This window comes from Echinops telfairi, unplaced genomic scaffold (assembly GCF_000313985.2).
Source record: "Echinops telfairi isolate 266 unplaced genomic scaffold, ASM31398v2 ScPeMD7_7424;HRSCAF=8462, whole genome shotgun sequence".
NCBI lineage: Eukaryota > Metazoa > Chordata > Mammalia > Afrosoricida > Tenrecidae > Echinops > Echinops telfairi.
Window position 1 is genome coordinate 74,523,363 of NW_022111324.1, and position 15,524 is coordinate 74,538,886.

The 15,524-nt window shown below is 42.4% G+C and overlaps 1 protein-coding gene across 1 annotated transcript in view; it reads left to right on the plus strand.

Moving 5' to 3' along the window:
* The window catches only part of DNAH14 (dynein axonemal heavy chain 14), a 387,990-nt gene that overhangs the window by 267,791 nt on the left and 104,675 nt on the right, over positions 1-15,524 (plus strand). The window contains exons 55-56 of the mRNA XM_030887822.2: positions 457-648; positions 9,318-9,499. Of these exons, the coding sequence (XP_030743682.1) occupies positions 457-648; positions 9,318-9,499 (374 nt within the window). The remainder of the gene's footprint in view (positions 1-456; positions 649-9,317; positions 9,500-15,524) is intronic.

Genomic DNA, 15,524 nt, shown 5'->3' on the forward strand with positions numbered 1-15,524 from the left:
GCTGTTTTACTCCTATTATCTTGTAGCTCTAAGCTTCCCTGCTTTTTTTTTTCTCACTTTGAGCTTCTGTGGGTCTTAAAAATATCCCAGAGGAAGAGCTAAATAGTCAATCTCTTACATTCTGATATAAGGTCTCTATTGTACACAGAGTTGGTTTTTATAAGAGTTGGTTTATATAAGGGATGGTATTGGTCAGGTGCCATCCCAACCAGTTGAACCAGTGTGGGGTCACCTGGAACAGACCAGGATTGCTTTCCTCGGAAGAGCTCTGTAGGCTCAGTTGTTTCCATTAAAAGGACTCCATTTATGTAAGGGGTTCAATTCACAATTGATCTGCCTCTGGTCTATTCAGTAAGAAAAGAATTGAAACCAATTTTTAATTAAATTTTCAATGTGATATAGCTTTTCAAAGCAGTGGAATATGTTTTAACAATTTAAATTTTCATTAATTTTCAGAGAATACATAAAAATCTTCATATTTTTATGACTATGAATCCTGAAGAACCTAATTTTCGCCAGACTTGTAGAACATTTCCTTCTTTAATTACTTCCTGCACAATCAATTTGTATGAGAAGTGGCCAGAAGAAGCCCTCCTTATTGTAGCCAATTCTTTCTTAACAGAAAAGGTTAACTTGAAGAACAGAAAGGTAAACTTGACCTCTTTTTTAAAGGCGCCTGCAAGTGAAGGGATCAATTTATTAAAGTCTCGAACAGCCTTACTATCAGGCGGACCATTGTAATCTTGATCATGCAAGATCAAACTCAATGCTTGGGCAATTGACTCCCCTACAGACATGAACTGAATGTGTACTGGGGCAAGTATCTCTCGCTTGTTCCTTGACAGAAATGCCCTCCATGCCCTTTTGAAAGTTGATGGGGGGATCTTTCTCTTCTTATGCACTCTTTGTATTTTTGTCTTTATACTATTATGATTTTAGCCTTACCACCTTAGTATGATTTTGTTTTTTATTGTTTTCTGTTGAGTTCCCCAGCTGTGAAGCACAGGAGAAGTGGGTACATGAGAATAACTAGCACAAGGGGTTATAGGGAATACAGGTGGGGGTGGCGATAGGAAGGGAAAGGGGATTTGTGGAGTAAATAATGAATGCAGTACGCGGGGGGGGGGAGTACTAGAACTGATTGTGATTGCATAGCTTATGTTAAAGGTGATTTATCCAATGGGGAAGGGGATGCTCTAAGATTGATGTGGTGGTGACTGTTTAATGGCCCTTGATATGATTGAATGATTGAACTGTTGAATTGTATGATATGTAAATTATGTGTCAGTAAAACTGTTGGAGGGGAGATTTATTGAGATATATATATTTTTAACAAAAACTATCATCTGACAATAGTATGTCTCTGAATGGCAGTGAACCCTAGATGAATTACATGGGCAGCCACGGTTAAGTGCTCAACTACGAGCCAAAAGGTTGTCAGTTCTAACCTATCCAGAGGTGCTTTGGAAGACAAGTCTGGTGAGCTGCTTCCAAAAAGTCACAGCTTTAAAATCCCTATGAATGAGTTCTACTCTGTATACCTGGGGTCGCGATGAGTCAGAATCAACTCACAATAACTAAGGATACTGGTCAAAATGATTAAACAGATCAAGCATTTGTCTTGACTACTCATCAATTCTCTGACTTCCCAGCTCTTTCTTTCTTTAACACCCTGTTTCGAACAAACAAAGATGCATCACTGCATCTGGTCTCTTCACTACTCTGCCATCGTATGGAACCACAGATACCCAGGAAGAAAAACAACCCCCCTTTTGTATCCCGCATCCTGTTGTGAGGATGCTGCAATCTTTGGTATATGAATTTGTCATTTGCTCTGGCTTGGCTACAAAAGCTAGATGGCGGCTTGTTTAACTTCAACCCTTTAAGGCCCCAGATTCTATATATTTTGAAAGCTGAGCACCATCCACTTTCTTCACCACATTTGTTTATGCACTCATTTTTGTCTTCAGTGATCATGTTGGGAGGGTGAGCATCACAGAATGCCAGGCTGTTGGAACTAAGTGTACTTGCATTGAAACAGGAGTTGAACAGAGGCCCAAAGTCTATCCACTACCTCAGTGTATTGCCATATAAATGTTTGTACCTAGGCCAATGCCTCTTTTATTATGAGTTAATGTATTTACATATGTACATACCTATGCTTATACCTCTATCCATAGCTTTGCTTCCTAGATCTTTCCTCTGTTTCCTTTTATGATCCTCCTGACCCACCATCATTTTTGCCCTTCTTCTGCCTCTTCGTAATTCCTGTCAGCTAGATCGATGTTGCTAAAACACCCCCAGGATCTCTTAAGTCCTCCTGATTGTTGACTTTAATTCCCTAGTTGTTCCCCTGTCTGTGGCATTGTCTGCTCACAGCTCCCTTCCCCAACATCCTCCACCCACCAAGCCACTCTAGAACCATCATTCAGTTGCTTTCTCTCTGAGTTTGATTTCCATACCTATCTCAGGGGACTCATGTTGTACTTGACCTTTTGTGACTGGCTAAATTCACTGAGCTTAATTTCTTCTAACTCTTCCCATGAGATGATGTGCTTCATTTGATCATCAATGCTTTTAAGTGATGCATAGTACTCCATTGTGTGTATATGCCAGAGTGTTCTAATCCACTCGTCTATCGAATGAATATTTAGATTGTTTCCCACTCTTTGCCATTGTGAATTGCACTGTAATAAACAGTGGAGTGCAGACAATTGGTCATGGTTTATTTCATACCTCTTCTGGATCTATGTCCAATAGAGGGATAGCTGGGTCATAGGGAAGCTGAATTTCCATTTGCTTTAAATATCGCCAGATTGCTTTCCACAGAGGCTGTATGTATCTACATGACAACCAGCAGTGGAGGAGAGTTCCTGTCTCACCACCTCCCCTCCAACATGTGTTGCTCTCTGATTTTCTGATTTGGGGTATCCTCAAGGGTATTAGGTAGTATCTCATGGTTGTTCTAACTTGCATTTCTCTGATAGCTAATGATCAGGAGCATTTACTCAAATGTTTATTGGCCATTTGGGTCTCCTCCTGTGGTAGTTACATAATCTGGTGTCAACTTGCAAAGGGGTGAAGTCTAGCCTGTCAATCAGGCCACAGCTTGATGACCTCATTTGGAGACGCCATAGAGATAAATATCTCACTGGAGGCCATATACACAGACTCTCTGCTTCAACTTCCTGCTGACTAGACACGTGGAGCTACACTAGAGCCCTGGAGCTGAAGGAGCCACGTGGAGACCCCTGTCAGCACTGAGATGCTTACACCACCCCTGGCTCCACAAGACTTTCCACCTTCTAGCCTGTGCTCTTCCTGCATTCAGCATCATTGCATGTGTTGCATGAGTATAAATAGGAATTTAAAGATTGTTATTGAACATATGGGCTAATATTGGACTTATGAACTTAATCTGGACTGGGCTGTGATGTTTTTTCAAAATACAATTTCTCTCTTATATAAAGCTCTTTTATAAACACATATGAGTGTCTATGGCTTTGTTTCTCTAGTCAACCCAGACTAAGACACTGGCAGGTCTTTCACCTACTTCCTCAGCAGGCTAACTTTTTTCCTCTTTCTGCAGGCTAGGAGAGTATTGAAGATTTTAGTAATAAACCCTTAATCTGTTGTGTCATTGCTAAGAGTCTTCTCTCAGTTTGTGGATTCTCTTGGGAAGTCTTTCACCACACACAAGTGTTTTATCTTTAGTATATCCCATTTATCGATTTCAGGTTTACCTATATATGTATCCTGCCCTATTTCAGTTAGCCTATGGATTCCCTGAACCAAGTTTCTTAGGTTTGTCCTGAATCCTTCATTGATGGTCCTGATAGTTTGGGGGTTTGCTTCTAGGTGTGTGATCTACCTCGAGTTTGTTGTTGTACATAGGGTGAGGTAAGGGTCATGTTTCATTTTCCTACAGGTGCATATCCATTATTTCCAGCACCATTGTGAAAGAGGGAATCTACCTCCCACTTGATGCTTTCTGGGCCCTTGTCGAAGATGAGTTATCTACATACTAATGGGGTTTTTTGGGGTTTTTTTTTGAGTTTTCTGTTCTTTTCCATTGGTCTGAGTATCTGTCATTATTCCAGTGCCATGATGCTATGATCACTATGCCTGTGTAGTAGGTGTTAAAGTCAGGTAAAGCAAGCCCTCTGAGTTTGTCCTTCTTCTTGAGGAGGTCTCTGCTAATTCTGAGCTTCTTCCCTGTCCATATGAAATTGGTGGTCACTTTTTCCAATTATTTGAAGAAGGTTGTTGGTATTTGATTTGGGGATAGCATTAAACTTATGTAGTGCCTTGGTTAAGATTGCCATCTTTACTATATTGTGTCTTCCAACCCATGAGCATGGGATATTCTTCCATTTGTGGAGGTCGCTTTTGATTTCCTGTAGTAGGGTCCTGCTACCCTTTGTATTTTAATGGGAAAGTTGAGGCCATTGACATTCAGAGTTCTCACCTGTGGATTCATTGCTGTCATCTTGTACCTGTTGTGTTGGGTGTTTTCCTATCTCCATTCATATCAGTGTGCTCTGTTTGTGTGGGGGGCTTCATTCTTGTCTTCTTTATCCTCTGAGACCATGTTATCTTGGTAATTGTTTTTGGCATGTTGGTTTCTAGGTGGAGTTGGGCTATATGGTGGTCCCCTGCTTGTGCTTCATGGATTTTGATCTTCTGACCATAGTGAGTCAGCAAAGATTTTACACATGGTTGGGTATCTTATGGCATATTCTTTTAGTTTTTCTTTGTCCTGGAAGACTCTTACCTTGCTATCTATCTTAATAGATACTTTGGCAGAGTAGAAGATTCTCAGGTTGGCTTTTTTTTTCTTCTTTGTTTGTGGATGGTGTTACTCCACACTCTCCTCTTCTTTATAGTATCTGCTGATAGGTCTAAGCATATTCCTTCCTAAGCACCATTGTATGTGGCTGGGTTTCTTTTTTTCTTGCTCCTCTTAATGTTTTCTCTTTTTCTTTGAAGTTGGATAATTTAACTCTTAGGTCCCTTGGTGAATTCTAATTGGTGTCCTCTCTGCTTCCTGTATAAGTGTCTGATTCTCATTCATTAAAGTGGGGAAGTTTGCTTCCAGAAATTCCCTCACTAATTTCACTGTTGACTTCTTCCTTGTGTCTTGTTCTGGTAGACCAATTACTCGAATATTCCTTTGCATAGCATCTGTGCCTTTGCATAGCATCTGTCATTGATCTCAGGTTTTCTTCTGCCTCTTGGATTATCTTGTTTCAGTCTTTCCCGTTTGTTGAATTCTGCCTGATTGTCCTTAAGATCACTGGTACAATTCTCCACCTCTTCTAGTCTATTGGTTAGGTCCATGATCATGTGTTTTGCTTCTGTTAAGTCATTCATTAGTTCTTGTATTTGGTGCATGGACTTTGGTGGTGGTCCCTTTGGTGTGTGGACTTCATCCCCTGTATCGTGGAATTCATCTCCTCTATCATTGCGTCTTTACTCTGTGTTGCTTCTCTCATATCATGTATTGCTCCAAGCAGCATTCTGAAGATTTCCTTTTGTGTCAGATCTACATTTGATTCTATTATGAGCGCCATTAGATTTACGATTTCCTGTGCTGTTGCATTTTGATTTTCTTCTTGAGGGTGTTGAGGTAGGCTGCTGTTTGCATGTCACTTTGGAAGAACTGGGCGCCATGTTTCTGCGTGATCAAGGGGCCTGAGTTCTTTCTCTGTGTGACTGATAAGAGTGTTTTTGAGGACTCTCTGTGGCCTACTCTGGTGGTGAGTCAGACTGCTATGTAGGCAGGGTGGCATGGCGATTCAGTGGCCATCATCAGTGGGGGGGCCTCAGAGTCTGGACTGAGGCAGGTGTATGCCACTGGCTGCTTGGGACGAGGCTGCAGCATGAGCATGGGGCTGGTCTGGACTGTCAAGCCACAATTTTCAGCCTTTTAAAGACACTCTGTGGAGCCCAAAACTGGTCGAGCCACTAGTTTGCCTTGGGGTGTGGCTATCAGCACCTGTTTGTTTTTCCCTTTTTGTTCTGCTAAAATCCTACACTGTGCTCTGGAGAATAGTGTATGGATACTTTGTTGTGTTATGTTAATGGACAGAAGTCTGTTGGCTTATGTAACCTTCAAAGTTACATAAAGGACCACAGCCTGGAATTGAAGGCATTTGTGTTAGTCTGGGTTAACTAGAGAAACAAATTCATAGATGTTCATATGTGTATAAGAAAGAGCCTTACATACAAAAACAATTGAATAATAAGAGTACATCCCACCCCAGTCCAGATCAAGTCCATAAATCTAATATTTGCCCATATGTCCGATACCAATCTATAAATTCCTCTTCAGGCTCATGAAACACATGCAATGTCCCTGAATGCAGGACAATCACAGGCCTGTGGGTGGAAAGTCTTGTGGATCCAGTGGTGGTGCAAGCATCTCAGTGCTGGCAGGGGTCTCCACAAGGCTTCTCCAGGTCCAAAGCTCTGGCTGCCATCAGCCTGTCACCGTGTGACTTGTCAACAAGAATGTCTAGCAGGGACTGAGCATGTGTCCCACTTCCAGTAAGCTGTTTATCTCCTTAGCACCTCCACATGAAGTTATCAAGCTACAACCTGATTAACAGGCTAAACTCCACTCCTTCACTCTTAATCCTCTCAAATTGACGACAGATTGTGTAACCACCACAACATTGTTGGTATTGTTTTTTCCTTTTCATAATGGACTTGTGGGGTGCCTTGCTATCTGGTCTGTGTCGAGCTGTCCCCCAGGGAACAGCTTAGTGGAGTGGGTTTAGGGCCGAGTGGATTTGAATTCACCCCTGTTTGCACTCCTGTGTCACTCCCAGTTCTATCCAGTTTTGCTCTGGGGAACTACATGCTATCACAGGTAAATATCCCAGTGACAACTCAATTACTACAAATCATTGTCTAATTATCTATCCTTACCCACAACTGCTGGGAAGAGGCGGAAAGGGGATGGCTGATGTAGTCACTCTGTTCCTGACTGGGAGGGGTGTCACAAAGCCCTAGACTGCAGGCACAGGGTGGATAGCAGTGAGGAGAACTCTGGTGAGAGGTCTTGTGACTAGCTCTCAGATGCTCTCTGCGAAACTGGGATAACAACAACTTGGTTTTTTTTAGCTCCCCATTTTCTCCCTTCCTCCCCCACCCTCTCACCCTCGTGAACTCTCGATAATTTATAAATTATTTTCATTTTCATATTTAGCACCATCTGCTATCTCCCCTCACCCACATTTCTGTTTTTTATCACCTTTGGTGGGGGGGCGGGGAGGACTGTACATCAATCATTGAGATTGGTTTCCCCTTTCTCCCTCTTCTCCCCCCACCTTCCCTCTATCCTCATGGTATCACTACTCTCAATATTGGTTCTAAGGGCTTTATCTGTCCTGGACTCTATGTGTCAAGAGTTCTAATATGCACTATTGTACATGCTCTGGTCTAGCCAGAGTTGTAAGATAACTGGGGTCATGATAGTGGGGCAGGAGGAAGTATTAAAGAACTAGAGGAATGTTGTGTGTTTTGTTGGTGCAACTGCACTTGGCTGGCTATTTGTGACCCTTCTGTAAGGGGATATCCAATTGTCTACAGATGGGCTTTGGGTCTCCATTCCTACCCACCTCATTCACATCTAAATGGTTGTTTGTCTTGGGTCTTCTGATGCCTGATACCTGATGCCATAGACACCTTGTGATCACACAGATTGGTGTGCTTTTTGCATGTGGGCTTGGTTGCTTCCCTGATAGCTGGATGCCTATTTAACTTCAAACCTTTAAGACCCCAGATACTATATCTTTTAATAGCTGGGCACCATCAGCTTTCTTCACCACATTTGCTTATGTACCCATTTAGTTTTCAGCAATTGCATCAGGAAGGTGAGCATCACAGAATACCAGGTTATTAGAACAAAGTGTTCTTGTGTTGAGGGAGGACTTGAGTAGAGGATCAATGTCCATCTGTTACCTTAATACTTAACCTATAAAAATATGTACATAGACCTGTATCCCTATCATTATATATTAATATATTTACATGTGTAAATATATAAATGTTTATACCTCTATAAATGTTTATGCCTATGGTTATACCTCTATAAATGTCTTGTGATTCCTAGTTCTTCCTTTATTTCTTTTTACTTTCCTCCTGGCCCATTATCATGTTCGACCTTCATTCGGCTCTGTGTACTTCCTCTTGGCTATGTTGCACTTGATCGAAACCCACCAGGCGTTCTGTGCCCTCCTCGCCATCAATTTTAGATCTCTTGTTGTTCCCTTGTCCCTGGGTTTTTTGGCTCTTCTTTCCTTTTCCTTCTCCGCCTCCTCTTCCCTGTCCCCCTGGAACTGTTGGTTCCCTTGCTTTCTCCTCAGGATTGTTTATTCTGCATATCTTATATAGATAGATGTGGAAAAAAATAAAAACAAAAAAATCCCCAATGACAAGTTCCAGGTCTGTCTGCTGACCGTTAGAAATGTTTTCTGATTGGTGTCTGATGTAGTGCCAAGCCCTTGGTTGCTTTGCTCCCCTTGCTCCTCTGTTGAGCTCCCTGCGTGTTATGCCCTAGTAGGGGGAGGGGAGTCAGACTAGCACAATTCTCACACTATGTCTCTAGTGCTGTCCCCCATCGCACTGTGGGTCATGTCTCATGGGGAGGCCAACCCTACAGTCCTCTCTGTGCATTGGGTGCTCCAAGCGGGACATTGTCCTTGAAGCTTGGTGAGTCAGGATGCTATCCACTCTATCTCTCTCTTTCCCTCTTAGTTTGTTCCCCTGTGGTCTGGGCAGATCTATCATACTCCCTGGGCTGTATCTTCAGTGCTGTCTTTTTGTAGTGCATTCTTCTGGGGAAAGGGATTGATATATCTGGGATAAGACCCAGTCCTGAAGACCTGTTAGTTCAGTTTCATGGCGGTATGTTACCCTCAAGGCTTCGGGTACCAGGCTAAGGTATGACCACTTTTAGACCGCAGTGTGGGGAAATTACTTTTGCTTCATGTCTAGAGCGCAGGAAGGGATGGAAAACACAGTCCTGCTGGGCCTGGTAAGGGGTTCATGGATCCTGCAGGTAGACGCCGTGAACTTAAAGCATTGCCGTGAGTTCTGGAATCTCTTCGTGGATGCAAATCAAAGGGGGAGGACAAAACCAGACCCTAGTAGGCTGAGTCTATTTTTAGCACCCAGCCTCCCAGTATTGGCCTCCTTACCTCTTAATTGTCTGTTCTAACAGTAGGTGTGCCTACTGGACACCATCTTGACTCCCTTGATTTTCTTAATGAATATTTGGATTGTTTTAATTCTTAAAACATTTTTTTCAGGATATAAAAGAAAAACTTGCCTACACATGTGTCCAAATCCACAGAAGTATATCAGAATTGGGCATAAAATTCTTTCAAGAAACTGGAAGGTATTATTATAACACTCCCCAGAACTACTTAAAATTCATGGAAACATTTTCATTCATTTTGAAGTCACGAGAGAAAGATATGCAAACAAAAAGGTAAGTTTTTGAAGGCAAATAAGACATTTTTTTACATTGGTACTTTATTTGTAAAAAATCAATGTTATTTTTTTAGTTATTATTATTCTAAATCTGCCTGTTCAGTGGCAGAAAAGGCCAAAGTGCTGCAAATGACCATTAAAAACAAGGTAGGTGGCCCCCTTGTGTGCATTCAAGGCAAGGCTGACATTCAGCCAGCAGGGTAATGATGAGAGCTTGACAGGTTATTCCTTACGCAGACAATGAAAACAGTTGTCAAACATACCAAGTCTCCATTTTTCTGTGCTATGGATGAAGCCAAAATAAAAGGGGTCAGAGGACTGCAATACACATAGTAGCATTCTGTTGCTGAAGAGTCCATGCTACACTTCAGCTAAGTAGTTTTTAGCCTGAAATTATACCCAAAGGATTAGAGAGGTAATGTGAGACAAAAAGCCTCATAGCTAATCAGATCCAAACCAAGGAGACTGTGAGACATGCCTCATGGTATCTTCTCTGGAAGATTGGGATGTGAATGAGAAATGATCCTATCGTATTTATTAACAAGTGCCCTGGGCTGCTCTCAGATTTGGGAAGGATTACAGGGTGTTCTGCCAAGACTTTGTCAGTGGCAGCTACGCCTATGTGGATATGTAGGGAGCATGGTAGAGTTATTCCTCTACAACTCCATCCCTGACTTTTCACATATCCAACTAAGAATTCTCTTTCAAAAATATTGGCCACTCTATCAGATACTTTAATTGTACTAATGGAGTCTTCCACTGGGTCTGTTCTGTTTGTCTTAGGTGTGATTATGACTGTGACTGTAACTCTCAGTTGGGTGATCCAGCTCAGTGGGAAGATAGTCCACAGCAGGCTCCCTATATGGAGCCAACCAGTTTAGACTAGTATACCAAGAAGTGCTCAAAGCAACACATACTGCACCTCAAGTGACCAACAGGTAGTCCAGGGCAAGGCAATTGTTTATCATCATTGATTCTAGAAAGTTTAGACTAGTTTGTGTGTGACACACCTAATGTTCACATAAATATTGTAGAATCCTTGGCAAAAACATTTTGCCAATGTGGGATCAGGGCCTAATTTTATTAAGTTTTTGTTAATAAGGTCAAGTGGAACATGATAGGGGTACTATTTTATAATAGATGCAGTTATTATAGTCTGTAAGAGTAAAGCAGTTGTTAATAGTCTATATTCAGAAGGGTTGTGGAACAAAGGATACCATTGTTGTTGTGAACTGGATCTTGACTGAAAGCAGAGAATGCCAGAAAGATGCCTACTCGTGCTTTATTAATCATACTAAGGCATTGGAAACATAACAAACTATGGATAGCCTTGAGAATGGGAATTTGAGCACACTGCATTGTGCTCATGAGGAACTTGCACATGGATCAAGAGGCAGCTGTGAAAACAGAACAATGGAGTGCTACATGGTTTAAAATCAGGAAAGATATGTGTCAGGGTTGCATCTTCTCACCATACTTATTCAATATGAATCCTGAGCAAATCGTCAGAGGAGCTCAATTATATGAAGAAGAGTGCAACATCAGGATTGGAGGAAGGTTTATTAACCGCCTGCAACATGCAGATGACACAAGCTTGCTTGCTGAAAGTGAGGAGGACTGAAGCACTTGCTGATGAAGATCAAGGACTGCAGCTTTCAGTAAGGTTTACAACTCAGTGTAAAGAAAACCAACATCCATACAACTGGACCAATAGGTCACAGTATAATAAAAGACTGATGTTGTGGAGTATTTTGCCTTGCTTGTATCTACACTCAATGCTCATGGAAGCAGCAGTCAGGAGATCGAGCAATGTGTTGCATTGGGTAAATATGCTGCACAAGGCCTCTTTAAAGTGTTCAAAATCAAGGACTAAGGTGCACTGGCCCCGAGTCATGGTACTTTCAATCGCCTCTTATGCGTATGAAAGTGGAACCTTAAGGAAGACCAAAAGAAACCCTGTGCATTTTAATGATGGTGCTGGCAAAGAATATTGGAAGTACCGTGCCAAAAGAAAAATAAATCTGCCTTGGAAGAAGTATAGCTAGAATGCTCCTTAGAGGCAAGGATGGAGAGACTCATCTCACGTACTTTGGACATGTTATCAGGAGAGACCAGTCCCTGGAGAAGGGCAGCATGCTTAGTAAAATGGCAGGACAGGGGGGAAAGGCCTTTGACAAGATGGATTGACAGAGTGGCTGCACCAATGGGCTCACGCATTAAAGAAACAATGTGAGAATGGCATATGACCAGGCAGTATTTCATTCTGTTGTGCATAAGGTTGCCATGAGTTGGAACTGACTCGACGGCACCTAACAATAACAACAATAGAATGATGTCACAGGGGATCAGAAAGTTCATCTTATTTTACTATCTCATTTGTAGAGGCTACTTGGAGGAAGTAGCTCCTAGGAGGTTTCTGAGAATTCTTAAATTAAAAATTTTGTTAAACTGCGGAGGATAGTGATAGTATGGGTTTAACTGGCCAGGTGCCTTACAAATGAGAGTCAAAGGAGATTGATGGTCTCTCTTTCAAACCCTGACCTTCCCAAAGCTGGGTTGGTTGTTCTACATGCCCAGTTATGCATGTATGACCAGTGATTGCCACAATCACTTTTTTCAGTCTTAGCCATGTCTGACCCATATCTGACCCATATCATACACCCTGGTAACTCAGTTGTTTCTTTTTATAAGCCTAGTATTATCCTAGGCCATCTTCCACCCCTGATATGCAGGCTATACTAGGACAGCCCAACGGTTGTCCCCTTGCATGCATAATCATTATCATCAAGATTCATAACTGCCTATATCCAACAAGTATAAAGCCAAACCAAACCCACTGTCAGTGAGTCAATTCTGACTCATAGCAACCCTGTAGGGCAGGGTAGACCTTCCTCTGTGAGTTTCTGAGACTGTAATGCTCTACGGGAATAGAAATCCTTGTCTTTCCCCTCAGAGCTAGTGAGTGGTTTCGAATTGTTAACCTTGTGTCACAGCGCATTGCATAACCATTATGTCATCAGGGTTTCCTCCAGCAAGTATAGCTAGGTGATCAAAGAAGCACCAGGTGAGAGTTCCCCGTGTCCCAGCTTTCTTTGCTACTTACCAATTACAGTAGCCCAGTTTCCTATGGATATACCCATAAGGAAAAAAGCAGGAGGATTAATTATGTAGTTTGTGTCTCTCGTGGCCTCTCTGGGGCTCTCCTCGATCCTCAGACTAAACATTCTATTTAAATTTTACTTTATTGTGAGGTACCCCTGGGAAATGATCACATACAAAGTCCAAACTGCTTGTCTTCAGTGTCTGCTGTCCAGTTATTTTTCCCCCAAACATCCTTTAAAATACTATTTTATTGTTAATGGCACCTGCTTCATTGGGACGATACACGAAGCACAGGAGAATGTCCCTAATGGGACCACTTTCTGATACAATGTGTTAGGAAGTCTAGATATGCAGCCTAGTCTGTCTAGAGTCCTGGAATTATGTGCTCCATGTCTCTTCTGCACCAGGAATGGGGACCTATGTAGACTCTTTTGCTAGGAGTGATCAGGTCTGTTCCCTAGGGCTATGTAACCTTCTAGGGCTATGTAACCTGGAGTGCTCTTTGCTTCTCAACTCTGTAGCTGGTAGGTCAGGTATATTTTTCAGGCTTGCTTTGGAACCCTTCCTGAATTGTAGCTGGATACCATCCCCTGTGCCATGTTGCATCCCAGCAGAGCACATGTGGTATGATTGTTGAGTCCATTGATGCTTATCCTCCAAGTGAGCATTTACGTGAGTCATGCACAAGGAATATATATTCTGTGCTGCCAGACACTGGACCACACCATCAACCTGTTGGTTCCCATGAGGGAATCTGTAAAATTATAGCAAGGTGTCTTTTGGGGGTCTTTTCCAAAGCAAGTCCACAGCCCACAATTTTGCACATTGAGCAGAGTGCCTTTGTCCATGAGCTGTTGTGTTGGGCTACTGAACTGTAGCAGCCTCAATCAACTTATTGACCATTTACCTTAGATGACCTATCTGTGAGCTGGACCCAGACCTCCTTCAGAACCTCAGTGAACCAAGGTTCCCAAGAAGCCCAGGGTGCTTTCATAGAACCTGCACCTGAGAATGTCATATCAAGGGTGACCAGCCATTTCCATATAACTATGAGACTTCATTGACACCTGATTTCCTGGCTATAACTTGTTTATTTAGTAGAGAGTGCTTTCGGAAATAGTCGCTCTGTTGGTTCTTTGGTTCATTTTGAACCCTTTCCAGGATATAGATTTCAGGACAAAACAACACAAGCTGGTTTTTGTTCGTCTTTCAGTGTTTATTCACACCATATATAAGCCAGTGATTGCCTATCAAATAGAGTATTTGGGTAGTGGTGTCAAGATGTGCTATATTCAAAGCCCCAGGAGCTCATTAGCACTAACTGCCTGAGTGAAAAGGTAGAGTCTTTGGGAGAGTTTACTTAAGCGCTCCAGCTTTGACTAGCTCTTTAACCAGTATTAGGAGCCCTGGTAGTGTAGTGGCTATGTATTGAACTGCTAACCCAAAGATCAGCAGTTCAAAACTGCCAAATGCTCTACAAGAGAAGATGAGTCTTTCTTCTCCTGTAAAAAATTGTTCTTGTTGTTATTCGGTACCATTGAGGTTCTTACCCATAGCAACCTGATGCACAACAGAATGATGCCTGCAACATCCTCATAATTGTGCCTGTGCTTGTGTGCACTGTTTCAACCACAGTGTCAATCCATCTCCTTCAGGGCCTTCCCCTCCTTTGTTGCCACTCCAACAAACATGTTCTTCTCAAGGGCCTGGCCTCTCCTGACAACACGCCCACAGTATGTAAGATGAAGTCTCACCATCTTTGTCTCTAAGGAGCACGCTGGACATAAATCTTCGGAGACAAATCACTTTGTCCTTTTAGCAGTCCGTGATATTTTCAATATTCTTCACCAGCACCACAATTCAGATGCATAAATTCTTCATCTGTCTTCTTCATTCAACTTTCACATGCATTGGAGGCATTTGAAAATACCGTGGTTTACAGCAGCAAGGGGGGCAAAGCAATGAAGTCCTGGGAATGCCAAAGATAGACTTTGGGGCTGGGGCATGGCACCCCATCAGACTGGACTGGAAAACACTCCTAAAGGTCAACAAACAGACCTGGAACTATTTATAGGCTTTTTGTTGTTGCTGGCTTGTTTTGGTTTGTTTTGTTTTTTGGTGTTTGTTGTTGTTGGGGGTTTTGTTTTCTTTTGTTATTTTGTTTTTCTCTTTCTTGTTTTTGTGCTTATTATTGTCTCTGCATGTCTATCTAGATAAGATAGGTGGGATAAACAATCTGGAGGAGAAAACAATGGGACCAACAGTTCCAGGGGGACGTGGGAGAGGGAGAGGTTGGGAGGGGGATGGGGGAGGGAAGTGGGTGTTAACAAACCCAGGGACAAGAGAACAACAAGTGATCTAAAACAGATGACGAGGAGGGTGTAGGAGGCCTGGTAGGGCTTGATCAAGGGCAATGTAACCAAGAGGAATTAGGGAAACTCGAATGAAGGCCAAACGTGATAGTGGAACAAGAGGAAAGTAAAAGGAAATAGAGAAAAGAGCTAGGAGGCAAATGGGCATTTATCGAGATCCAAATACAGACATGTACAGATGTAGATATATTTATATATAATGATAAGGAAATATGTTTATGTACATATATGTGGTAGTTATATATCTCGTGTCAATTTAGGATTTGAGAGGATGAAGAGTGAAGGGGTGGAGTCTAGTCTGTCAATCGGGTCATAGCCAATGAAGCCTCTGTGTGAGCATGGCCTGAGGATTCTGGGAACTCCAGTAATTCCTCCTTGAATGCGGGAGACACACTCTCTCTGTGATCACTCCCATTGAGACATTTCTAAGAAGAAGCCACATGAAGCTACCCTGAGGCAGTCAGAGTTTCAGAGCTAACAGAACCAGGTGGAGACACCTGCCAGCGCTGAGATGCTTACAATGTCACTGAATCCACTGGCCTTCCAACC